Source organism: Monodon monoceros, unplaced genomic scaffold (assembly GCF_005190385.1).
Source record: "Monodon monoceros isolate NGI ecotype Baffin Bay Population unplaced genomic scaffold, NGI_Narwhal_1 Super_Scaffold_16, whole genome shotgun sequence".
Classification (NCBI taxonomy): Eukaryota; Metazoa; Chordata; class Mammalia; order Artiodactyla; family Monodontidae; genus Monodon; species Monodon monoceros.
In genome coordinates, this window is record NW_021703772.1 from 50,170,253 (window position 1) to 50,197,408 (window position 27,156).

The 27,156-nt window shown below is 38.5% G+C and overlaps 1 protein-coding gene across 1 annotated transcript in view; it reads left to right on the forward strand.

Moving 5' to 3' along the window:
- Nucleotides 1-23,681: 23,681 nt before the first annotated feature.
- NCKAP1 (NCK associated protein 1) overlaps nucleotides 23,682-27,156 on the forward strand; it is a 98,887-nt gene continuing 95,412 nt past the window's right edge. The window contains exon 1 of the mRNA XM_029225622.1: nucleotides 23,682-24,065. Within this exon, the coding sequence (XP_029081455.1) occupies nucleotides 23,958-24,065 (108 nt within the window). The 5' untranslated portion in view covers nucleotides 23,682-23,957. The remainder of the gene's footprint in view (nucleotides 24,066-27,156) is intronic.

The following is a 27,156-nucleotide window of genomic DNA, read 5'->3' on the forward strand; positions in this document are numbered from 1 at the left end:
ACTCTCATATATCATTCCGTGTATTTATCACAAAATGATAAATTCTGATCATAAAATGATCAAAAAATTTACCAGCTATTGAGCACATACTACATGCTAGGTCCCGTGCTTATAAGCAGTTTTTAGATTCTTAGTGTTATATGTCAGGTGCTTAATGATGTTTTACACACATTATCCCATTTGCTCTCATCACAAATTTATTATGTATATAGTATTAAATCATCTACATTTTACAGCTGAGGGAACTCAAATGCAGAGAGTGCAAATAACATATCCTACATTTCACAGATCATAAGTTTAGACCCACAGGTAAAATTTAGGTTTGTTTCCATCCAATGCCTTAGCTCTTGTTTACTACGGAATACTCCCTGCCCCCAAAATAGTTGTAGTTAACAAATATTTATTGAGCATCTACCATGTGCCAGGCACTGTTACAGTCCCTGGTGATACAACAATGAATAAAAACAAAGTCCCTTCTTTTCTGGAACTTATATCCAAATGGAGGGAGGACATGAACAGTCAATAAATAAATCAAATATAGCTATGTTAGGTCATGAAATAAGAGATAAAAAGAAAAACTAAGTGAAATAAGGTAACAGAGTGAAAGGGCAATGTGCTATTCACTATAGGTTGGTGAGAGAAGGCTCCTCTGATAAAGTGAAATTTGAACAGAGACTTGAATGAAGTGCAGGAGCCAGCTCTGTAGATACCTGGGACAAGAGCTTTGCAAGTGGAAGGAACCACAAGTGCTAAGACAGCAGTATACTGGTGAGAGGTAAGAGTTGGGGAGGTTTAAGAAACTGCCAGGTGGCAAATGTGGCTTCAGAGGGTGATTGAAGGGAAGAGTGGTGGGAGAGGAGGAGGTCAAAGAGAAATAGTAAAGACTTTGGATTTTATTCTGAGTGAGATGGGAAGCCACCAGAGAGAACAGAGGAGTGGTGGATCCTGTGTTGTGCTACCCATTTCCCCGTTCAATGAATACCTGCTGTCTGGGAGTGCTGCTGGCTGACTTGTCATGATCCCTTCAGGGACTGCCTCAGCTACAGAGGGCTGCCTTGCCTGAGGTAGTACCCTTCATGGAACAGACCATAACCAAGACTGATTGATGAGGGAATATAAAGGCCTGGCTATCTTAGCCCAACTTGAGACAACTTTAAAGGGCCCTTCCAGCTTCAAAGGCCAACATGTGGTTGGACAAGACTGTCATTGGACCTGCATAACCTCTTGACTTCTGTCCACTCCTGACCCTTCCATTCCCTTCTACAAATGTTGATCCCAAAAGCACTCCTTAAAAAAGTCTTGCATGCTAAACACTACCTCAGTCACTTCCAGAGATACCCGGTCTGTGATAAGTGACAGGGTACTATGCTTATGCTGCAAAAGGATCTTCCTGGCTGCTGTGAGGAGAGGGGGCAAAATGGAAGCAGGGAGATTTGTTAGGAGGCTATTACATTGGCCCAGATGGAAAACAACAGTTACTTGGGCTAGAATGGCTGTAGAGGGGGAGGGAAGACATAGTCAGGTGCTAGATATATATGAGAGCCAAGCCAAGAGGATTTATTCGTAGACAGATGTGGGAAAAATTAGGATAATTCCAAAGTTTTTTGGCCTGAGCAACTGAAAAGTAGATTTTCCATTTACCAAGAAAGGGATGGTGTGGAGATGAAAAGTTCAGTTTGGGACATGTTAAGTTTAATATGCCTATTAGTCTACCAAGTGGAAATGTCAAGTGGGAAGCTATACTTATGAATCTGGACTTCATAGAAGAGATCTCTGCTGGAGATGTAAGTTCTGGAGTAATCAGCTTAAAGATGCCAATTAAAGCCATGACGCTGAATGAGATGATCTAGTAGTGAATGTTGATAGAGAAGCCTGATATGTGCCCTCATTTAGGGGTCAGGAAGGTGAGAAGGATCCAGAAAAGGAGACAAAGAAGGAGAGATCTGGGAAGTAGGAGGAAAAGAAAGAGAGGTTTGAGGGTATAAATAAAGTGTTTCAAGAAGGACAGTGTGATCAGCTGTGTCATATGCTGCTGATACTGATGGGTGAGATGGAGACTGAGCTCTTACACTAGATTAAAGGCCCCCTCAGCAAGGCCAGATGCTATGTCCCAGCACTAAACAAACATTATCTGATTCAATCTTCATGACAACCCAGTGAGGGAAGTAATATCTACCACATTTTTACAGAGCAGGACATTTAATGTGCAAGTTAGTCTGGTTTTTGGACACAGAGTTTGTATTTGTTTGTTAGGTTCTAGTAGCAAAGATGGTTGAACACAGTTCCATCTTACTCAAAAAGCCATGTTCTTTGCACCACATCATTCTGTAATGGATGAGTAGAATTGTTGATTACAGATTAATAGCTGCAGTCCCTGCTTATAATACCGTAATACTAACATGCCTGCAATAGCATTGTATACTAACATGCTGATTCTTAGACTCTATCCCACTTAGCTGTTCATTTTACAAAAGAGGAGCCAAGGTCCAGAGAAGTAAACTGATTTGCCCAATGTCACATCACTCATTGTCCCTGGTCTCTTAACTTAGTATCTAATGCTTGTTCTACTGCATTATATGGTTATCTAAAAAGTCCTTTAAGGGAAAAATTCCTTTTCATTAAGCTAGCCTGAGTGCAGAAGAGTTGGAGTTCAGGCAGGAGAAAAAGAAGAAATAAACTGTTAGGAGACCCAGGCCAGAGGAAGAAGGTAGGAACCCACACATGGGAGAGGCATTGCTTATCCTGGGACAGGTTTGGTAAAGGATTGTCCTGGAAGAGGGAGCACATCCTTACAAGGACTAAGGGGTCTGGGGAAAAGGGGAACATGTGAATTGAATATATCCTGGAATTTGTTCCCATGCCCACCATATAATTTCTCTCTCCTAACAGATTTAAAGTGTCTATGCCAAATGCTATGCATTTTCCTAGTATTATCTCTAAGCATCACAAGAATCTCACTTTTGGATAAAGTACAGTTGACAGTTGAACAATACAGGTTTGAACTACAAGGGCCCCCTTATACAGATTTTTGTCAATGAATACTGTACTATAGTACTACACAATTCAAAGTTGGTTGAATCCCCGGATATGGAGCTATGGATACGGAGGGCCAACTGTAAAGTTACACTCAGATTATTGACTACTTGGTGGCTCAGTGCCCCTAACCTTGCATTGTTCAAGGGTCAACTGTAATTGAAATGCAAAGAGCTAGTAAGCAGGGACTCTTGTACTCAACCTCAGATCTGTTGGATCCCAAGGCCCACGTTCATCCCACTACATTTACACATTCTGACATATCACATAATAAAATCACCATGGAAATATTTAATCTTTATCATCTCAGATATGATTTATATGGGTAAAAAAATAGTTATAAATAATCAAAAATCCATTTTTCATTACAATTTTTGGCTGAGTTAATAGTCTCAATTCTGCATTTCACTGAGAACACAGACACAGCCTGAAATGAATACAGAAATATACCAAATTCCATGCATGGTTATAACACTGCTCCCTTTGCAATCTTTTTAAAGACATTTTTTTTAAAAATTAGTTCAGTTAAAACAAGTTTGAATGCAAATTTTCTTTATGAATACAATGCCTCATATGAATTTGTTACTGGAGCATTTTGATTACAAAACATAGTTTGCTTATATATGCATGGTTATAGTAATAATACAAAAGAAGCAACAAAACAGAAGCAGGAACTTTCTGTATTTCCTTCCAAATATTAATTATTTATATGTCTGTGGTGATATTTAAGGATCTCATATAGCCCAAAACAAGTGAGGTCTTTTCCAAAGTCTGGAGCAAAAGAGCTTAGGATATAATTCAGAAATTCAAAGTTCAATCTTTTGTGATATACATTTTTTAAAAAGTAGGTGCCACACACTTGTCTAATTCCTTTTTATATTTTCTACCTCCACTCCAAAAAAAGAAACTATTTTTGCTTTCATTTTTGAAATTAGTAACATGCTGGATATGCAGGTTATCTTTATTGCAGCCACGTCTGTGGTTCAAAACCATATAACCAGGAGCTAAATTAACCAACAACCATTTATGGAGTATCTGCAATGAGCTTAATACTTCACCAACGGCTGTGAAGTTACCAAAAGATGGTATTTCATTAAATTTAAGATACCATTGATTATAAGACACACCATTATTTTATGTAACACCAGGAAAGAGGAAGTACTGCCAATTACATTGTTACAATGTTTGACATCATTGATGTTAATTAAGATGCATCTTGACTTCAGGGAAGTTAATAGTGTGAAAAAATGTGCATTTTGGAATAGATAAAATTCAATAACAATTAAAAATAGATCCTGATTTCTAAGAGCTTATAGTTCCATTTGGGAGGGGAAAAACATCAACAGAGAAAAAAATAAATCACAGAATAAGAAAACCAATATTAGCAAAAACATAGAAGTGAAAATAATACATGTCTGGGGGGAAACTTTCTGGCTGTTTAAGAAAAGTGCTTCTTGGGAATACAATTTACACGGTATGCTAGGTCTAGATTATGTAAGCCTCAAAAACCAGGTGGAGATGTTTGGGCTTGTAATGTTTATGAACAGTAAGAGTGATGCAGTAAGAAATATTACTGTACAAGCTGAAGAAAATAGGGGACCAATTAGGAAGCAAAGATAATAACCAAGGTATAAGGGACATGGCAACTTGGATTATGTTGAAGCCCGTAAGAAAAACTGATCGCTCAAAAGGTACTTTTAAAAAATAAATGAAAGTTAATGAAAGAATGAATATAGGAATTGAAGAAAGAGGTTCATCAAAAATAACTTCACAGTTTCTAGCTAGTCTTCTAGCTAGTCACAGTTTCTAGTTAGTCTCATAACCTCTCTAGAGGGTTATGAGTTGTATTTTTACAGTGTTGAGGAACACAATTTATTTACTTAGTGCCTGCCACAATGTAAGAATTTAATAAATATTTCACAGATGGATGAGTGAGTGAGTGAGTGAAGCCAGAATATCTGAGTTGAGTTGAGATCATTCATGTAGAGGTGATGGCTTAAAGAGAAGAAATGAATTTCTCAAAGGAGTCAGTTTAGGAGAAAGCCCAGCCAAGGACAACATCATGGGGGACAAATCTTGGGGACCGAAAAAGCAAGTGAAACATGAAAAAAAAAACACATAAGGAGAAGCTATAGGAGCCTGTAGAAAACCTGGGCCATATAATCAAAGGCTAAATAGAGTTTTAAAAAAACAAATTGTATAAAAATTACAGAGAAGTCAGGATACAGAACCAAGAAGAGATAACTTGACACAATAAAATGAAATCAACTGATGATTTTACATAGAAGAGCCTCAATAAAGTGGTAGGGACAGCTGTCCAATTAGAGAGATTAAAGGGATTTAATAGATTGGAAGTGGGGGCAGACAGAGGTCATATTCAGAAAGTGCTAGATTGTCAATGACAGAAAATTCCATTCCAGGGTGTAACCTCAAGGAATGTTGACCTCCTTATTTTCTGTCAGGAAGTTATTCTTCTTTAAACATCTTTAACTACATTAATTATAAAAAAGGGAAAAAATAAAATATATGTGGTATTTTATTTAAAATGATAAAAAACTGAGAAGAAACATGACCAAATTATTTTAAATCAGGAATAATATGGATCATGTCAACTAAGTTAATAAAATCCTAGAACATTTAAAATACTAAAGGGACTTCCCGGGTGGTCCAGTGGGTGAGACTCTGCACTTCCAATGTAGGGGGCCCGGGTTCCATCTCTGGTTGGGGAGCTAGATTCCGCCTGCATGCCACAACTAAGAGCCCGTGTGCTGCAACTAAGACCCAGAGCATCCTAAAGAAATAAATAATAAAATAAATAAATATTTACAAAAATAAAAAATACACAAGAGTGTATCTTGAAATTTAAAAGAAGTAACTTTGAGAACTCCCTGGTGGTCCAGTGGTTAGGACTTGGAGCTTTCACTGCCAGGGCTGGGTTTGATCCCTGGTAGGGGAACTAAGATCCCACAAGCCACATAGCGTGGCCAAAAAAGTAAATAAATAAAATAAAATGAAATAAGTAATTTTATGTCAACCAAAAAAACATGATCAGTGGTAAAGCTAACTGAATATGTTGTCTAAAGCACTGGAATAAGCCAACAACGGAAAAATGGTCAAGAAGTTTATAAAACATTTGGATCTTGCGTTACATGATCCAGTTTATTAAGGAAACCATCTATTTTCCTGGATTTTTAGATGGATGAATTAGAAAGCCATAGTACTTCCCCTCAAAATGTATCTTAGTGTCAACATTTAGCTGGATGACGAACTGGTCCAAAGCAAAATGACGTGTCATGTTTTTATCTTCAATCCTCTCTCAATCGAGTCAGGAGTTCCACATAACATTTTTTCCCCTAGAAATGCTCCTAAAGAATATTTCTCTGGGGACTTCCCTGGTGGCGCAGTGGTTAAGAATCCGCCTGCCAATGCAGGGGACACAGGTTCAAGCCCTGGTCCAGGATGATCCCACATTCCGCAGAGCAACTAAGCCCACGTGCTACAACTACTGAGCCCAGGTGCCACAACTAGTGAAGCCCATGCGCGTAGAGTCCGTGCTCCACAAGAAGAGAAGCCGCCGCAATGAGAAGCCCGAGCACCGCAATGAAAAGCCTGAGCACCGCAACCAAGAGTAGCCCCTGCTCACCGTTAATCAATTAGCCCGCGCGCAGCAACGAAGACCCAATACAGCCAAAAATCAATCAATAAATTTATATTAAAAAAAAGAATAAATATTTCTCTGGGAATATCCCTATAGATATTCTATGATGATGAATAGAAACTAGAATTACTACACCTATACATATAGGAGAAAGCGCTCATTCTTTGTAAACAATGTGTATTCAAAACTATATTAATTACTTTAGGATGAGACTACATAGAGTGAAAGGATTTTTTTCTCATCTTGGAGAGGTATCTCATTCTATGATAGTTAAGTCCTGTTACTTTTTGGTTTAAAAGGTCAAGATGTAAAGACTTTAGATTTTTAAAGATTTGGATTTAAAATAATACATTATAAATAAGTATTTAACATGAACAATAAAGCATATTCAATTGATGAATTTGAGGGGAAAATACAAATTTCACAAATCTTTCAGTACTGAAATTCAAGAAAGCAGTGTGAGAAGAGCACTAAAGTGAAAGTCAGGGAATAAAGATTATATTACCAACTTTTTTGCTGATATCGGTTTTTGATTTTGTTGCTTTTCAGCTGAAGAATTTATCCCAGCTGTAAAACTACATGATGCTTCAGTTGGAAAATGGCAGCATTTTTTAAAAAAACATTAAGAAGCTTTACATGACTATTTTTATGAAAAGACTGTGAAGGATGATGTGCTGTTTTATAGTTGTATTTTTTTGGTACTTTTTAGCAATTATAGAGTATTTGTTTACAAATCAAATATGTTAAAATAGCTGTCTTGGGGGAAAAAAGCAAAAACATATACTGATTTTGTTTATTTGATGTACATTTTTTATGTTTCTATAAAACAAGTCAAGGTGCATGGCTTCCTTTAAATATACTTCTAAATACATATGCACTAATTAGCCTTGAAAAAAATTAGCTCTGTTATAAGAAAAGAAACACAAATGATGCTGTGTAACTTCAAAGCTAAATATGGCTAAATCATCAGTGTATTAAATTCCTTGAATGGTTGAGGAAACAAGATTATTATTGTTATTATTCTAGCTCTAGTCATTATTACACTACTGAATTTAGTGCTTCATGTTGCACCCTATACACAATGAAACCTTTGAAATTTCCAAGAAAAGTAGAAAAAAATCCAAATTATGGAGAAAAAAAGGTTTTTTATTGGCTACTGTAATTATTCAAAATAATCTCTATCATGATGTTTTGGATTAGATTTAAAATGATGGGGGAAGGCAGGTAACCAACAGAACTGGCCTAATGGTTACAGGTATTGAAGCTGGGTGATGGGTACATGGGGGGAGGTGTTTGAAAATTTGAAAATGTCCACTAAAAAAATAAACAAAAAAGTAAAATAAAAAACTTTTAATCAAAACATATGCCTTTGTAATCCCCTGAAAGTGGTCAGTCTCTCAGGAATTTAAGCATCTTAAAAAATATATTTATTGGGCTTCCCTGGTGGCACAGTGGTTGAGAATCTGCCTGCCAATACAGGGGACACGGGTTCAAGCCCTGGTCCGGGAAGATCCCACATGCGACAGAGCAACTAAGTCCATGTGCCACAACTGCTGAGCCTGTGCTCTAGAGCCCGCGAGCTACAACTACTGAGCCTGCGTGCCACAATTACTGAAGCCCACGTGCCTAGAGCCTGTGCTGTGCAACAAGAGAAGCCACCACAATGAGAAGCCCACACACCACAACAAAGAGTAGCCCCTGCTCACCACAACTAGAGAAAGCCTGCGTGCAGCAACGAAAACCCAACGCAGCCAAAAATAAATAAATAAATAATTTAAATAAATATATATATATATATATATAGAAGGAAAAGAAAAGGCAAAAAAAGGAAAGGAAACAAAAGAAAAAAAAAAAGAAATGACATAGCCAACAAGATGGAGACAGAAAATCACTAGGCAAATAATTTTGCCTAGTATTTTTTAAAGCTTTGGGAAAGTAACTCAGGAAACTTTCTGTAATATACTCTGGGTTTTTTTTAATGTTCTTATTTTTATATTTCCACTTGAAAGAGCAGTGACATCTAAGAAGTATATTCACACTGTTTATTTTACAAGTTATATATGTTATTAGTTTTTAAGCTTGCTTTAGACTACAATGTTCTTAAAAAGTAATTTTTATATCATTATACAATATTACTTTTTAAAATGTCTAGAATTTACAGGTTCTTCCATCACTAGAGATCAGCACTGCATGGAATTTTATTATTATTATATTACAAAAAGAGAGGAACAATGTAACTTCAGTGTGCGTGTGTGCCTGGGCTCATGTGCATCTATGTGTATATATGACTATTTATGTCTTAGTAGCATAGAAGACTCTAACTGGAAAGCTATAGAGTCATACAACATGTGCTCATCTCCATGGTAACCATTTCTAAGACAAATGCACTTCTGAACAATGGTCCCGAAATAGTCTATTACCCATTTTTGTAGATTTCCATCGTAGCAGCAAAAAATAATTTTGGAAAACTTTGTTCCATTTCTAACCAACAAAAAGAGAGACAACAAACATATACCCAAAACTGCAGAGAAAATATGTTTAAATGTAATGACAGTTTCTGCCGGGAAGTTATTCTTTCTGCCAGGAAGTTACTCAAGATTTCATTTGGTCTGATTTTCATTTTATGGATTATCTATACTTACTGCTTCTCTTGCAACTTTTTGGCTTCCTACATTTGAGCCATTTATCCTTTCTGAAATTTCTGTGCTGTAAAATGAAAAGGAAGAACTGATCTCCCAGGTCTATTTAGCTCCCAAATTTTATGATTTTCTGATATCTCTACTCAATTTGAACCATTATGAGCACATGAGCTCAGGAAATAAAAATAATTGAAACCTAAGTCAGGCGATCTTTTCCCCTTACTAGGTTAGATAAAGGAGAGTTTTTAAACTACCATAATGACTGGATTGCCATTCCTACAAATCCTAAATATTTCAGTCTTGCTTTTCCTATGAAAATTGGCTACATTTTCTTTGCATTAGAATATCTTAACTTTCCAAAATGAGGACAGATTGAAAGGGGTTCTTACATGGGGGAAAACAACTTCTGTAGCTTTAAATATACTCATTTTGCACTCACACCTCCACATCTCCTCTGATGGAGTTTCAGAGTCAAAGCCCTCCAAGGAATTGGAAGAGTCATGATGATCCTCAGATGGGCTGGGCCAGAGCCTGTGCCAATGGAGAGAACGGTAGAAAGCAGGAGTTGGTTCTACCCAACCCTTTTCAGTTCCAGGGAAATGGAAAGCTGACTCCCTGGGTTTTGGTATCTCTACTACTTTCCCTCCCATCACAACCTCCAGTGACATTAAATTCTCTATGCTCCAAGATTTAGAGGAAGAGGGAGGAGGCAGGTGTCCTAAACCATTATTCAAGCAGCTTTAGGCAGAATTATGGCACCATACATTTCCTTTGAGAGCAGGCCTTACTTTAAGCCCAACTCTACAGGTAAATTCCTTTTAAATTGCTTCCTGCCTTTGGAGTTCCACATCTACTCCTACAGCATTCTTGAATGCTGACTCTTTAGCAAAGGGAAACTTCTTCTTCTTATCAGGGAAGACAGACTCCTTATACCACAACGTGGCCAGACCACTATGAGTGTCACTGTCATTTTTCCCCTTACCCTCAGTATGAAGCTGCCTCCTGACCTAATCCATGCTTCACAAAGGAAAAAGAGGGACTGGAGAATTTGCATTTACCTTTTGACATAAGTACATTTTAAAAGCAGCTCTTTGTGGTCAGTGCAGCTACATTTTTGGGCTAAATTAAAGGATGATGGGGATTTTAAAAGGGTAGAGCAACACCATGGAATGTCTATGAAAGGGAGAGTTTTGACAATTGCCTTTTCAGTCTATGAAAGGGATGGTTTTGGCATTGGTTAACCACAGAAGATACAAAGAATCCAGAGTGCAAACTTCATTTTGGTCCCCAGAGGTTAGTGGATTTTAGGCTTCAAAAGTCCAACTCTATCAGCCATTGTCCAAAGTCCAATTGGCTCTTAAAGCTGCTGTGCCTGCCTGGTCCTGACCCCTTGTTAGACTACCAAGGTTTCAGGTTCCCTTATTTGAAGGCCTATTTGTCTGAATAACTTAATCTTGGATTACGACCTTTAAAGGGGACTGAAAGATAGTTTAGTATTTCACTCACTTTCTCCCTTCTGCTGTAGAATCTGAGCTGAGGAAAAGTATCACTATAATACCTTGAGTACCAAGAGCTTATTGTGTTACTCATATCACATCAAGTTGGTGATGTACTTGGTTTCGGTATAGGGCCTACTCTACCTATAAAGACATACATTTTAGTTCTCAAAAGCTAATAGAAGACCAAGAACTTTTATCAAAAGCCCCAGCTAGCAGGAGATATACAACAGGTCTTGGTTAAGACATGGATATCCATGTTTTCTTTCATTGACATGGAATTGCTTAGAATTTTCTTGGTGTGGATGTTCTATAACTCCTGTAACTACTCCTTACCATGAGAATTTAGGTTGTGTCTCATCTATTTTATTATAAAAATATCCTTGTGCAGAATTTTTTTTTATTTAGGATTTTTTTTCCTTATGAATATTTCAGGAGCTGAATATATTAGTATGTATTCATATTTAGAAGGCATGGGTATTTTGAATGTTCTTTATACATATGCCCAAATTAATCTTCAAAGGGGTTACAGCGCTGTGTGAAAGTGCTCTTTTCACTACAAAAGCAGTTTCATTTTAAACTTAGTTTTTCTTCTTTTCCAAAGCATGGAGTCTTGCTGCTCTAAATTTTAGGGACTTCTTTTTTTCCCACGTTGTGAATTCATGAAGAAAATACAGTTTGGACTTTTGTATGTTATAGAGAGAAAAAGGCACTTGATATCACAAACAATACAAAATTATAAAGACTAATATTTCTCTATTTTATTACAGCTTTTTTTCTTACAATGGATCTTAGGCTTAGTTTAAAATTTAATAAACAAAAATTAAATGAAGAGTATATTAATCAAGCTTATCAATATAATAAGTTAAATATTCCAAAGCTATAGCCAATACTGCCAGCAAAAATGCTCTTCTATGATTCTTTGAAAATAAAAAAAGATAAACTATTCTCAGACAGAATCAATCAAAATGATTTTGTAATTTTTCTTGTCAATTAGTGCAAATATCTAGTAAATGTTTAATACTAGCTGAAAAAGGTTTTAATAAATAAAACACTATGATTCTGAAAATTATCTAATCTTTTAAAAATTGTTTCTGTTTACACCTACATACCAGTCAGAGAGCTTTTTACATAATCAAATTCCCATAATCAAAGTTGCCTGAGAGCAAAATATATGAAACAAGCACTGGGTGAGTATTACTGTAGACAGGACAGGTAGCACAATGCCTGGTGGCTTCATGCCTGCCAGTCTTCAAAGAATTGTTAATCACCTAGAAGAAAAAAATGTGATTGTTCAGTAGGTGGTTTATCTTTCTCTCTTTCAATCCAGTGACTCAGCACAATGAATGCACTGACTGCATTCTTCATTTGCTTCTCGAAGAAATCAAGATTTAGGAAGCCCAACTCACACAGTGGTGTATCACATGCTATTAGCTTAGCTTCAGTTTGATAGAGAGATATGTATTTAACTGATCTTAATAAGTTTGACCACTTGGTTTGGCTATTGCTAAGCATGTCACTTTGATATTTATTCTTACAGTCTCCTCTTTTAAAAATGTTTCTAAAAATTACCATCAAGCACCATGAAAATAAAATTAACTTCTGTTAAGAATTCTGTTAATAAGTCCAGTTCCTTTCTGAAGGAACAATAGCTGTCTTTATAAAATAATTCAAAATGATCTCTTCCAAGAGTTTCTAATTATTTATCATTTATATTATTTATATTCTAATTATATATTATTTATTGCATAAATAAAAGAATTCTAGTTTTGATTACAGACATATTAAAACCCTTTACAGTCAAGTTTGGGTAAGTGTCAAAGCTGAGTAATGAGTACATGAGAGGTCATTATACTCTTTATTCTTTTTATGTTTGAAACAATTTGTAACAAAAGGTTAAAATAAAAAAATCTTCCCACTAAAGGTAGGAACACCTCTTGAAATAAAAGAGACATAAAAGAAAAAGAAATCTTTCACATAAATTAATCTGTCTCCCATGGAGGGAAGAAAAAAAAAACCCTTAATCTTAGTTTTTTGTTTTTGTTTTTTTTTTGCAGTACGCGTACCTCTCATTGTTGTGGCCTCTCCCGCTGCGGAGCACAGCCGCCATGGCTCACAGGCCTAGCTGCTCCGCGGCACGTGGGATCTTCCCGGACAGGGGCATGAACCCACGTCCCCTGCATCGGCAGGCGGACTCTCAACCACTGCACCACCATGGAAGCCCAATCTTAGTTTTTTGATTATCTTTGTCACATGATCTCATTCCATAAAGAATTTAAGCCACCTCACCTAACTCTGATAATTGTAGTCAAGTCCACTGTTTTGTGTCAAACAGTTATTTAATGTTAAATGATGGTGGTGGTATTTACTATATATTTACTTTTTGCCTACCTGAAAAAGCAATAGCAGTATGAAACTTAGGTCATATCGTACAGTGTAAAGGGGGAAGTTGCCATCAGGCATCGAGGTCAAGAGAGGGGACATTTCACTAACAAGAGCACCTTGTCAACATTCAAAGACATATAAATGTCTAGGTATTTGAAAACCTAACCAATACTGGATTTTCTTAGAATTTATTGCTTTTTGCATTTTTGTGATCCTTTCATATATCCTATGTCCCTTTCTTCTTCATGTTAAGTTTTACTTGTTATAAGTCCAGTATGAATAGAGTGTACCAGCAACAGATTTCCAAATGTGCTGCTTTATAGAAAGCAGCTTTGAAAGCTGAAAAGCTGGCTGGCTCTGCTTTAGCACCAGACTTCTGAGACTAAATTTACAATTTTTCTGCAGTCATCCTGAGGCAGACTAACTATGGCTTATGTAATGTGCAGAAGCCATAGAATCCCTTTAAAGTACTGTATGTTTCATTAAGGAGGCAGCCAACCCTGAATTATACATAGCAGAAAGAGAAAGGGCTACGTAGGCAAATGATAACTTGCATGTAATTCAAAAATTTAGTGCTAAATAGCAGTTTCCTTTGCACTAAACTGTTTAGTCAAGGTATTCAATTGAAAATAAAACAACTTGGGTTGCGTGCTTTCGGTTCTCCTTCCTACCTTCTGTTGGAGGTGACAAAGGTCTGGCAGCCAGACGGAGGCAGATAAAGAGGGAACTTGAGTAATCTAACTATGGTGGGATATTTTGCCCTGATAGCATGTAGATTACAAAGTCTACCCTATCACTTCTGTGGAAAGATTTCCATAGAGTCGGTTTTAATGCATTGAACTGATCAGGAAAGAGATACTTTTTGCATCTTTGGATGATGGTCTAAAAATTTGTTTTTCAACATTTATGTCAGGTTAAACCTGGACATTTAACACATGATTACTTTGGGCATACAATTGCTCTTACTGTACCTTTTTGGATGGATGCATTACAATCCAGAATGGTTCTGAATCTTGTGTCCATGGGTCTTTATATTGGCTTTAGTGAGACAATGAACTCTTTAAAATTGCACTAAAATTTTGTATATTTTTATGGATAGGATGCCTAGTTTTACTAGACTTATATAAGGTCCATGAGCCAAAGCTAATTAGGAACCTTAGTTAGAACCAAGAATTAATTTGGCCTATAAAGACCAACATGTAAGGAAAAAATGATTGCAGCTTTGCTTTTGTTTCTGCTTCAACTCCTTGGGGGAAATGAGTAAAGATGAGTTGTTCGCTTCATTCCTTTCTTCTGATTCAATTCATGAGCTTTAAGTCTATCACACCCTCTCTTAAAACAAGAGCGTGAGCTAGGCTAACTTTGTTATTTCCAGAACTGATTGACTACCAACCTTCCCTTCTGGTGTTTGGAAGTACTGTAGTTTGTAAACTAGTGGTTGCATTTTTAGCTAATCTATTACATAACAGAATGACTACCATTTTTAAATCTAATATATTAGATAACATATTTTCTATTTAAATCGACTTACAAATATCAAACCATTCTATAATTAAAAGCTGACACAAGAAATTATTTATACGTATATGCTAAAGTTTGTGGGTTTTTTTTTTTTTTTTTCCGGTATGCGGTCCTCTCACTGTTGTGACCTCTCCCGTTGCGGAGCACAGGCTCCAGACACGCAGGCTCAGCGGCCATTGCTCATGGGCCCAGCCGCTCTTGGCATGTGGGATCTTCCCGGACCGGGCCACGAACCCGTGTCCCCTGCATCAGCAGGTGGACTCTCAACCACTGCGCCACCAGGGAAGCCCTAAAATTTGTTTTAACATTCTCCTAATATTGTAAATGTGGAATCTATGATATGAAATAAGTAAAAAATTTGATACTAGCTGGGAAACATGGCTTTCCTCTCTTCACAAACTGAAAGTTAACTGTTCATCCTATCATTTCAAATACAGCACAAATAAAGACCATTGGGAATGGGAGAAATACACAAAGTAATTGTGGAAAATTTGAATAAATTCTGATTCTAAAGTTTTGTTGGGAAAAGAGTAACCAGTTGAACTAATTAGAAATAATGGAAGAAATGGTAAAAATGTAACATGCAAATAATCTGGGTGGGACAGTGAATGTTCATAGTTTTAAAGCAGAGAAACAGTAGCAGTTTCGTATGATGGTGGTTAAGTAACACTGGATTTGAATTTAAGTGGGAATAGAAAGTTGAATGTAAGTATCAGTGAACACTTGACTTATTGTAAACATTTAGACTTCAGTGATGTTTTAATGGAGGGAAATCATCTTATAATGCGTTTATAATATTTTAGCATAATGTATATTTTATAATAAGAAATTATTTAATGTCCCTAACATTTGCACATAATCAACACTTAGAAGCTTAATGATTATGCTGTGTGTCTAACATGAAATAGAGAAAATGTCATTTTCAAAAATTATTACTTTGAAATAGAATTTGTCAAGCAAAACAATGTTAATATAATTAGGTAGGTTTTAAAATTTTTTTGGTTAAGTGCTAAAATACAGAGTTAGCTATATTTTTCCCTAACCACTACTCTCAACTCCTTTGCCACTCTCTCTTTCCATGGCACTCAACTAAAAAAAGAAAAATCTACAACCCTCCATCTCTTTTGTGCCATGTACCAATGTAGAAAATCACACAACTGGGCAGACTGAGGCAGTAATAAGAATCACCATAACAGTAGTAACAACAAATATTTACACTCACTGAATTACACAAGGTACAGTCCTAAAAATTATCCCATACATTCCTCAAACAATCCAGTGAGGTAAGTACAATCATTTCCATTTAAGGTGAAAATCTGAGGTTTAGAGTGCTTTGGTCACATATCCAAGGTCGACTGTAAGTGGCAAAACCAGGATTCAGACCCTGTCAGTCTGACCCCAGAGCCTAGGCTTTTTTCTGTTAGACATTTAAATATATGACATCAAACTCAAATGAACATTCAACAATTTCTGACACATGACCTCCTGTTTAGGCTGATGAACTATTTCTAATTTATTGAGAAAATACAAGATATGAGAAAACTTTCTGATCTTCCACAAACCAATTCTATTGACCTACATCAGTGTACACATCAAGTGGTTAATAGCCTGAGCTCCTCCCCTTACCAGTTGTGACCTTAGGTACAACTTCCTCATCTTTTTAATAGGAATGATATAGTGTTCCTATTTCAGAGTTTGTTATGAAGATAAAAACACATTAATACATGTAAGACACTTGGAACAGAGCATGACACATTGCAAGTACTCAACAAATGTTAGCTAGTATCATTATCCTGTCTTTTCCTGAAACACCTGGTCAACATTAGTTTGGCTGTTTATCATCAGCTTCCCCTTCATCTCTTTCCTTCCTGTTCTGTCAAGGCTTCTGTACCTTTGATTATGCTTTCTCTCTGTACTGAGTTATAATTCTCTCCCTCTCTACAGGATAATCTGACAACTACTACTGAAAATAGATGAAGAACCCTCCCTTGACCCCTCCAGCTATTGCCCTAGTCCCTGGTTCCCTTCACACTCCTGTTCAGTCTTAGTTGCTGACTACTCTTCTTGTATCTGATTCCTAAAATTCAGAGTTCTTCAGGGCTTTGGACTAGGCCCTAGTTTCCTTTTTAAAATACTCTCTCCTGTGGGCTTCCCTGGTGGCGCAGTGGTTGAGAGTCCGCCTGCCGATGCAGGGGACACGGGTTTGTGCGGGAAGATCCCACATGCCGCGGAGCAGCTGGGCCCGTGAGCCATGGCCGCTGAGCCTGCGCGTCCGGAGCCTGTGCTCTGCAACGGGAGAGGCCACAACAGTGAGAGGCCTGCGTACCACACACACACACACACACACAAAATACTCTCTCCAAAAGTGATCTCATCTATTGCCATGATTCCAAATACCACCCACATTCTGATGATCCTAAATTTACATCTCTAGTCTAGAGCTCTCCTTGGAGGTCCAGTTCAGTATGTTCAATATCCTTCCCAATTTTTGAAAAACTGTTCATCTTTAAGGTAGACTAAATGTAAAATATAAATGGATTTTATGTTCAGCTGGAAGTTGGTTATCACCGTAGGTTTAGCCTGTATTCTAACTCAAGTTTTGTTCTACCATTGTTTTTGCCAATTTTACATGTAGCATTCTAATATTTTAAAAATGCTTAAGATCAAACTCCAAAGATCAACCAATAAGTGTATGTATACACTGATACGTCATCTACTATTTAGGTATAAGTCTAAGCACGATAAATTTCTTTAAAAAGACCCCAAAACTCACAAGTCCTTTGTACTGAGAAAAGAACCAAAAAAGTTTAAAACCAATCATAAACTGAAATTGTTCATTACATTAGAGTTTTTCCACAGAAAAAACTGAAGTTCTTTGAGTGAATTTAAAAGGAAAGATAAATCTATCTTCAGTTTGCAGAACAGAAGCAAATAAACATGTGTGAAGTGCATTATCAAGATCTGGCAGGCTGTAAGATGAATTTCATTGGATGTGAATGGTCAAGATCAAGGCTGTAATGAATTTTTCATTGTTTTCTTTTTGAACTTTTTGGATCAGTTCTATTTCTGGCATGTCTTCTGCTGACTACTGGAGACATCTTATGTTTCATTTAGACCTGTCTTGGTTACTCCTTTGCAATACCAAGTTGCAATCTCTGGCTAAGTCTTAACTCCTTATTCATTTACTACAGATACTGGGATACTGTTGCTCCATCTTTTCCCTATTCATTTTCTTAATCATTTTTAGTTGAGTAAATTTTCATACCCTGTGGTCTTTGGATATGTAGGAGAACAGAAGTTTAAGTATGGATTTAGCATATATCTTACTGTCTATCCTTTTTATGACCACAGTTAAACCACAGTGAAATCTCCTACTGTCCTTTTCCACAGTTCTTCACCCAAAGTCGGTTCCTCTGTCTTTGGTATGGTCCAAATATATGCAGTCTTTATTTATTTATTTATTCATTTATTTTTGGCTGCATTGGGTCTTCATTTCTGTGCGTGGGCTTTCTCTAGTTGCCGCGAGTGGGGGCTACTCTCCGTTGCGGTGTGTGGGCTTCTCACTGCAGTGGCTTCTCTTGTTGCTGAGCACGGGCTCTAGTTGCGCAGGCTTCAGTAGTTGTGGCACGTGGACTCAGTAGCTGTGGCTCAGGGGCTCCAGAGTGCAGAATCAGTAGTTGTGGCTCATGGGCTTAGTTGCTCTGCGGCATGTGGGATCTTCCCAGACCAGGGATCAAACCCGTGTCCCCTGCATTGGTAGGTGGATTCTTAACCACTGCACCACCAGGGAAGTCCATGCAGTCTTTAAAACAATTTAAAAAGTAAAAATTCCTTGCAACACTCCATTAATTTCTTGTTTACATATGCCCGATCATTTTCCCCACAGCCTGACTCATTTTTTGCTTTCTGCACTCAATTTTGTCAGAAGGTAGCAGTTTCACAATAGGAAGGGATGGAAGACAGACAAAACCAATATATGTCTACTATGATATTTCTAGGCTATTTCTCAGAGAAATTTCGTCATACTTTTCTAGTCATACATAGCTACCTGGTTTGAAGTCTGATGTGAGGGAAAATGTTGCATTTGTCTTTAAGAATTAGTGGAGAGAAAGAGGAAAAAAAATAAGTGGAACATTAACTTTGTCAGGAGATATCCTAATCAAAGGGCTTTACCCTAAGAACCCAGGAAGAAGCTCTTCCTCAATTTTTCTTTCTTTTTGTCTTCAATAGGGAAGGAACAGAAGGCTGGGTGATTTAAAAAGGCAAACTGAAATATACTTCATGATTAGCAAAAAGTGTTACAGAAATAATTCCCATTCTAGTTTCTGGAGGAGGCAAAGCTAAAGAAAACCACCTAAAAGACTGGTATACCAATCTGGGAAAAATATGGCAGAGTCTAGCTGTTAACTGAAGAAACTTTAATGAAGAGACTGTTTATGAAGGTCTGGGCAGAGTTAAGGAACTCTAGCAGAAACTACAGAATCATGTTCACTGATGCATGCCAAATTTATGCCATCCAACTTGTTGTCAGTTACATCACAGTGGTTAAGAATATGCATGAACTTTGGAGTTAGACTGATAAAGAATCTAGTACCAGATTTATCACTTTCTATGAGTGTGACCTTCAGTAGTTAAAAACAAAAAAACTATCTGTATTTCAGTTTCCTCACCTATAAAATGAGGATAATAATAGCTCAAAGTATTGTTGAGAGAGGTGATGAGAAAATGTAACTCAAATAGTAGCACCTGACACAGTACAAAAACACTTAGTCAATATTAAATCTGATTATTAGTCCTTGTTTTATTCCTAATAGTGATACTATAATGTTGACCTCAAAAACTGTTATCATTTAGTATAAGGTTGGGCTGTGAGTAATTTTTTAAAGAAGTCCCAGATAAAAGAAGCTTAAATAAAACTTTCTCTTTCAAACAAAATCCAGATGTAGAAAGGGCAGGTTTAGTATGGTAGTTCTGCTCTAAGAAGCCCACTTGTACCTTCTATTTCTATGTTCTGCCATCCTTAGTGAGTGGCCATTGTCTTCATGGCCTAAGATAGTGGTCATTGCATCCTTGTTTCATGTGGAAGAACGAAGTAAGAAGGGAAGACTGGCAAAAAGAGATCATAGCAGTCTCTTAAGGAAGGTTCCTGAAAGCTTACATCCTAATGGCCAGAACATTAGTCATATGACCATACTAGGCTGCAAGGGAGACTGGGAGATGTAGTCTTTATTCTAAGGAAGAAAGAGAAATATACTGAAGGATAATTAGGAATCCTTGTCACAGTGAGCAACTATTTCAAATTTTCTTTATTAACCTCAAATTCCCAAGAGTTACCTTTAGTTCTCCCATTTTTTTGGATATTTCTTCTTCTCCATTGAATTTTTTTCTCCTGCTTTAGCAATCATAGGCCTACATATTTTCTGTTCTACCTCCAGCTTTATTTCCCATTATTTCTTTCATGTACGTAATGAGCATCCCTATTATTTTCCTGCACTTTTTAAAAATCATTTTGCATTTATTAAAGTTGCACCTTCTGCTTAGAGTGTCCTTTTCTCTAAGTTTTTTTTTTTTTTCGGTACGCAGTCCTTTCACTGCTGTGGCCTCTCCCGTTGCGGAGCAACAGGCTCCGGACGCGCAGGCTCAGCGGCCATGGCGCACGGGCCTAGCTGCTCCGCGGCATGTGGGATCTTCCCGGACTGGGGCACGAACCCGTGTCTCTTGCATTGGCAGGCGGACTCTCAACCACTACGCCACCAGGGAAACCCTTTTTCTATAAACCCTTTTTTTAAGTCCAAGACTTACTTCTCATTCAAAGCCCAAATGTAAGTTTTAGAATAACTCTTAGGAACTTCAGGAACTTCAGGTTGGAACTCTTCTCCCTAGGTTTCCCTTGTAGCCCTGTATCTCAGGCCTTATGTATATTTCTATTCTCACTGAGAATGTGAGCTCAAGGAGATTAAAATCTATATCTTATACAGCTTTATATCTCCTCCTAGAACAACAGCACTTTGCACAATTTAAGTATTTATTGTTCAATCAAACACATAAGTTTGATTATTATATAGAATAGAAAAATATTCTTTAAATCCATCCAGGATTGTTACTATGAATGATTGAACGTTTTCCAATTAGGATTTTCAAATGTTTACTTTCCTTAGAGTGGGTACCATTATACTTCTCTCAATAAAAAAATAAATTTTCAAACATAGATATATAACTTTTAGTCAGATTTATTAAGATATACTTTATGTACAGTAAAATTCACATTTTTTAAGGTATACTGGTCTATGCTAGCTAACTTTCTATGATTACTACAAATATGAAGCTGTCTTCTACTTTCTAAATCTCTCTGAAGGCTTATGTTCTGAGACAAACAGTGGAAATCTCTTAACTGAAGAGAAACTATTTGAAAATCTTTAGTACCAAAGGAACTGTGAAGAGCGTGCTTGATATGATGAGGGAAATAAAATCTTCAATCATGCTTTTTATTTTTATTTTTTTTGCGGGCCTCTCACTGTTGTGCCTCTCCCGTTGCGGAGCACAGGCTCTGGACGCACAGGCTCAGCGGCCATGGCTCACGGGCCCAGCCGCTCCGCGGCACGTGGGATCTTCCCGGACTCGGGCACGAACCCGTGTCCCCTGCATCAGTAGGCAGACTCTCACCCACTGCACCACCAGGGAAGCCCAATCATGCTTTTTAAAACTTACTTTCCTAATGTCTTTTTTTAACTTTCCTAATCACTCTTAAAATGTTATGCTTTTCCAGAAAACTATAGCAGGAAAAAAATCTACAAGAGGGGCAATTCTTTTAATAACTTTATAGACTGATTCACATGGTATGAAAACTGAGAGGAAATATAAAATGACACATACTAATTACACTTGCCATAAAATCATACATGCATGGCAAAATATATGATTATTACCTTAGCACTGACAGTATAGTTTATACTACACATACAGTCAAACTTCCAAAGGGTTGGCTCTTAATAACAAAATGCTTTTTGATGGAAAATGTAGAGAAATGCAAGAATTGTGAATACTTCATCTAGACCTAATACCTTTTACTCGAATAGACATGTTCCATTCAATCTAGGGCCAATATGTCTAAAAGTTGTTTATAATAAAAATTCAATAATGAGACTAGAATCCACAGAGTTCTCCCTCTATTGGGTACTCTGAGTTATAAGCAGCTACAAATGTTCAAGTTCATATGGAAGCATGACAGTGGCTTTTCTTGAGTGATAGTTGTGTTCAAATTTTAATATGGCACCATTTTCTTGTTCTCTCTATACAGGAGTTTTGAAAAAGTAGAAAATGATATAACGTTTCTTTGGTGTGATTCTGTAATCCTGCCTCTGGTTAAATTTGTCTGTGGTCCCTGAAAAGAGCACATCTTTACTCTCCAAGCCCCTCCCTGGACCTCTCCTTCCCAGGCCTGCTCTCACTATCTCAGGCTCCAGAATCTTACCTCCTCTAAATTAATATTTAAACTATCAGGTTGGAATGTAACCAGATAAATTAAATCCCCCCAACGTGCTAATGATTAATAATAGCTCAATAGGTGATCTCTCTGAGGTGTTTGCATTAAAAACCTTCATTCAAGTTAAGTTCTGTGTATAGGATTCCAAGCACAAAGGCAGGTAGGACTTTTTGGTGGACTTAGGACTCTATTTAAAGCTTCTTAAATCAAATTCAGTCCGTCTACTGCCTTTCTCTCCTTGGCATATTAAAACGAAGATTTCTGTAGGAACTGTACGTATACTAGCTTAAAAAAATGTTTCAAAAGATATTCGTGAAAATTTCCTTTCCCTAAAGTGTTTTGATCAATGAAATGATATTTACTCTTACAATATCGTTTATTGAAGGTGGCAGAATATTTTGTCATTCACTTAAAATTAATGAATATAATATAAAAGATTAATATATCAGAGGAAATTAGGGCAAAAAAACCCATCAGAACAGCTTGACTCCTCTTTGCTGGAATTCCTCACCCCAGTCAATGACATAAATCCTTAATTTTGCTCACTTTTGGAACCACATCTAATATATTTGACCAGAGGGAGTAGCCTTCGGGTGTGACTGGGAGGAAATTGATCAGGAAAAAAGAAAAGAGAGATGGAAAAGTAGAATGCTCTCAAGAAGGGGTGGGATTTGGGGTGGAGGCCAGAAAAAAAAAATGGGACCGTTCCTTCATTCATTGAACAAACATTTATTTCTGCCTCCCACGTGCCAGGGCCTCTTCTATTGGCGTCTTCTCCGGAAGGGTGATCCTCGTCGACAAATTCCAGATTCTGATTATCTCAGGAACTTGAGCTGCCCTCACTTCCGACCTCCTCTCTCACGAACTGCCTTGAGGCAGGAGAGTCAGGATGGGATGGGGAGGGAAAGAGAGGCGAGGCCCGCCTCGCAGAGCACATCTGCTGTGTTCAGCCGGGAACGTCTGTCAAGCAGTGGGAGGGAGAAGCGCATGGAGCCACCAGCCCACTCTCGGGAGAAACTCGCCAGAAAAACACCCGCCCTGCCCCCGCCCCACTCCTCCCCGCGGGCTTCTGGTGGTTTCTTTAGGGAGGTGGTGTGGAAAGGCAACTTTTGGGAACTTGAAGGAGAGGGGTGTGTGGCGAACAGAGAAACGTGACCTCATCAGGTTCCGGCTTAGACTCCCCTGCCGGGATCAGGGGCAGTGGGCGGGCCAGGCCGGGTCGAGACGGGTGTGGGGCCGAGGCCGCGTCCCGAGCGGCGGTAGCAGCGGAGCCGGGCGGGGAGGGCGAGGGCCCCCAGGCGCAGTTCTCTGTCCGGCCTCGCGGGGGCGCCGGCGCGGCCGATCAGGTGACCGAGCGCTCGTCCCGGGCTGCGGGAAGCGGCCTCGTTCTCAGCCGCCGGAGACGACGCCGCCGCCGCCACACCTAGTGGAGGAGCCCGGGAAGGCGGCGCGGTGGGGGCTGGGGCGGAGAGCGCCGGGGGTGGGGACGGAAGGGCGGCGGGCGGAAGGCAGGAGGTTGCCGGGGCGCGGGCTGCTGAGGGGAAAGGGACCCCGAGGCGTCCGCCAAGGCTCGCTCTGTCACCGGCGCGGGTTAAAGGCGCGAGGGCCATGGGCGCGCTCCCCTGAGGCGGAGGTCGCGGGCGGGAGGGGAGGAGGCCCGACAGAGGTAGCTGCGGAGGCCGCGGTCCGGTGTGACTGGGCGCGAGGCGGCCGGCGGCGGCGGCACCACCACCACCACCACCATGTCGCGCTCCGTACTGCAGCCCAGTCAGCAGAAGCTGGCGGAGAAGCTCACCATCCTCAACGACCGGGGCGTCGGCATGCTCACCCGCCTCTACAACATCAAGAAGGTGCGCACGGGCCGGCGAGGCCGCGGCGGGGGCGGCGGGTGGGCTGAGGAGGGATGGAGAGCTGGGGAGGCCCGGGCGGTGGGGGCGGCGGTCGGCTCCCGGGACAGAAATCACCGCCTCACGGCTGCAGGCCCGGCCAGGGTCGCCGGGATGCGCCGCGGCCTAATGCGGAGTCCCGGCGCCTCTCCTGCTGGCTCGCGGGCCGGCCAGGGGCGGAGAGGAGCCATTTCCCCGCTCCCAGCGGCCAGATCCGGCCGGCCCGGCGCGGGGTGAGGGGCGCCGCCGCCGCTCTCGCCCCCTCCTCGGCGCCCCGGCTCCCGGAACGGGCTCTACGGGAAAGAGAGGAGGGTGGGTGGGCGAGAGTCTAAAAGGGGGATAGGAAAACTTGGGTGTTCAATAACTGAGGTCGGATGGTAGGAACCTGGCGGAGATGGAAGCAGTTGTTTTCTGTTTTGGGTTTGTTAAGTGTGGGAATGTGGGAAGGGAATGGCTAATGAGGATGAACCCCGCATCCCCTCCACTTTTGCCATTTTATTTTAGATTGCCAAATAAAAGCCATTAGAGAGCGTGTTGACGATTTGGAATTATTTCATTTTGAAGGTGGAGAGGAGGGGGAAGTGAGGGTGGAACCAGTTTTCTCCTGAAATACTTCTGGGTTGTGAGTCACTAGAACAGGAATAACAACCTTCTCTCCCTTCTCTCTTTACTCCTCCTCATCTTAGTTTTTCCAACCATGTTTGATAATACCAAAACATCATTTCTTAAAGTTCGGCGTCTATACAAATAAAAACTGTGAATATGTTGCTATTACTGCTGATTTTATAGCGTATTCTGATAATTTGAGTAGATCTAGCTAATAGGCCCATTGAAAGTCTTTACGTGGCTTCAGCAGATTAAGGAATGAGGGGCTGAGTTGGAGTTAAGAAAAATAGATGTAAAGATAGAACAAATATTAATTTATCTTAGGAAAGAAAGACCAAAATCCTCTTTCTTTTAAGACAAAGTTAAAGTTTTAAATAATTCGATAAAGAGAAAGTTAAGATTTTTTGTGACAATCTAGATCCTAACAGTTTCCAATGTGTATTTGATGTTATATCTTCGTAATTATTTTTGTTGGCTTTTTATTGCATCCTGAAGGTTTCTTTTTAGTTTAATCATAGCAGTAGAGTTGTAGCCCTTGTGAATTAGGACTCCTGAAGAAAGAATATTTTTAAAAAATTCATACATGGGGTTCAGTGTAAAACTGACTTATTTGAACAATTTGATGTAGACACTGAATTCTAAAGGAGAAAAAACTGTCCTGGCTTAATAGTGGTAAATTTTGTGTAAAGATAGCTATGTTCCAGTCGCTTACCTGGACGTGAGGATTGGTTGACTTTAAACGCAGTGCAATCGGGATAGTAACTGCAACATGCCTGTTCACTTTGTTACATTTTATGTGGCAGGAGCTCAGGGTCATTATAAAGAAGCCCTCTGCATTTACCAATGAGCCTTGGTTGTAAATTTATGTAAATTAAGAATAATTTAATTTTAGATAGTATTACTTATAGGTTGTATTGACCAGAACTTTTTTGTGAAATTATGCTCCTTAACAAACTTGGAAATTGGTTCCTATATGCCCTTTGTGCAAAAAACGAGCAAGTCAAACATTACTAAAAGTTTCTAGACATGTGGTATTGTGGTTAAAGGAAATGGTTATGATGGTTTCCAGAAGAGGAAGTGAGAGTAACATCAAAAGTGATTTGGGTATTTGGGCAAAATACCTTTTTTTAAAGCATTCATTGAACATTTTTATGGCATAAATACAATCAAACTTTACATATTTCATCTTCATAAATAAAATAAGGTTTGACTAAATTCTAAGCATTTGAATGCTTATAATTCCAGTTCACTGCCTTTTCTCAAAAGCATATTTTTTTTTCACTTCCTGTTTTGAGAAACTCCAGGCTCTTGTATTATTAAACTAGTAAAATTTAAAATGAGTTGAATGTGATCATTATATCCAAGTGGCTAATATTTTGAATTATTGAAATGTTATATTTCAGCACTTAATGCATTTATAATTTCTTGAGAAATATTTTTCTACCTTGCTTGATTGTGAGTTCTCTCTGGGTGGGGACAGTGTTACTTATTTTTGAATTACTGGTACTTAGGGTCCTACCTGGTCCATGAGGCCTTCAGTTAGGACTTGTTGAAAAGGATGAATACATTATGTATAGTATATTTTATATATGTGCAACATATATATGAATATGTGTATAATCTTGCTCTAGTTTTAATAGTAATAGCTTTTGCTCTGCTCTCCTTGTGTGATTTTGCATACACATACATCAGATGGATTTTGAATCTTTTGCCCTGTATAGAGTTGTCTGTAAAGGCTGGCATAGCTTCCTGGCTGGCTAGGATTGAAACATTTGTTCAAAAATCTTGCCAAAAAAGTGAGTGAGATCTGTTTACCATGTGTTTATAAGGTTCCTGCTGTTTACATTTTTATGACAGTATAAACCACATAATCTTTTCAATCTCTCTCTCTTATACCTCAAAAAAAACTTCTACCGCATAATACGTGCCTGCCAGTCAATTATCACATTTTTATTAATGCATGTGTGCATTAGATTGTCTATCAGATCTGATTGCTCTGTTTCAATTGAAAGTCTGCAATGGCAATATTTTAGGGAGCATACACAGTGAAAAATACTTCAGTGACCTAAGCAAAATAACTTTTTAAGTTACTGTAATCAAGAGTAATAGGCTTTAATGCTTATTAGGGGAATGTAACATGGTTTCTGGAAAATGTTTTGCTTTTTTAAATAAAATTTCATCAATTGAAAAATTTTTGAGATCCTTATATGTACAGGTTATGAAAATTTTAAGGAGTTTGTAGTCTAATCAGGGATGTAAGAACACATAAAGGAGGATTTTACGGAAAAGAGGTGAAGGTGGTAGATAGTTTCACATTTAAATTTATTTATTGCATAATTCCTTAATTTTTTTTAAATTAAAAATATGTCTTCCCTTTTCTGGACCTAATAATGCTACTCACTTATATAGTGATTTTTAACATTTTCAGGCTACTTTTATATCTGCTACT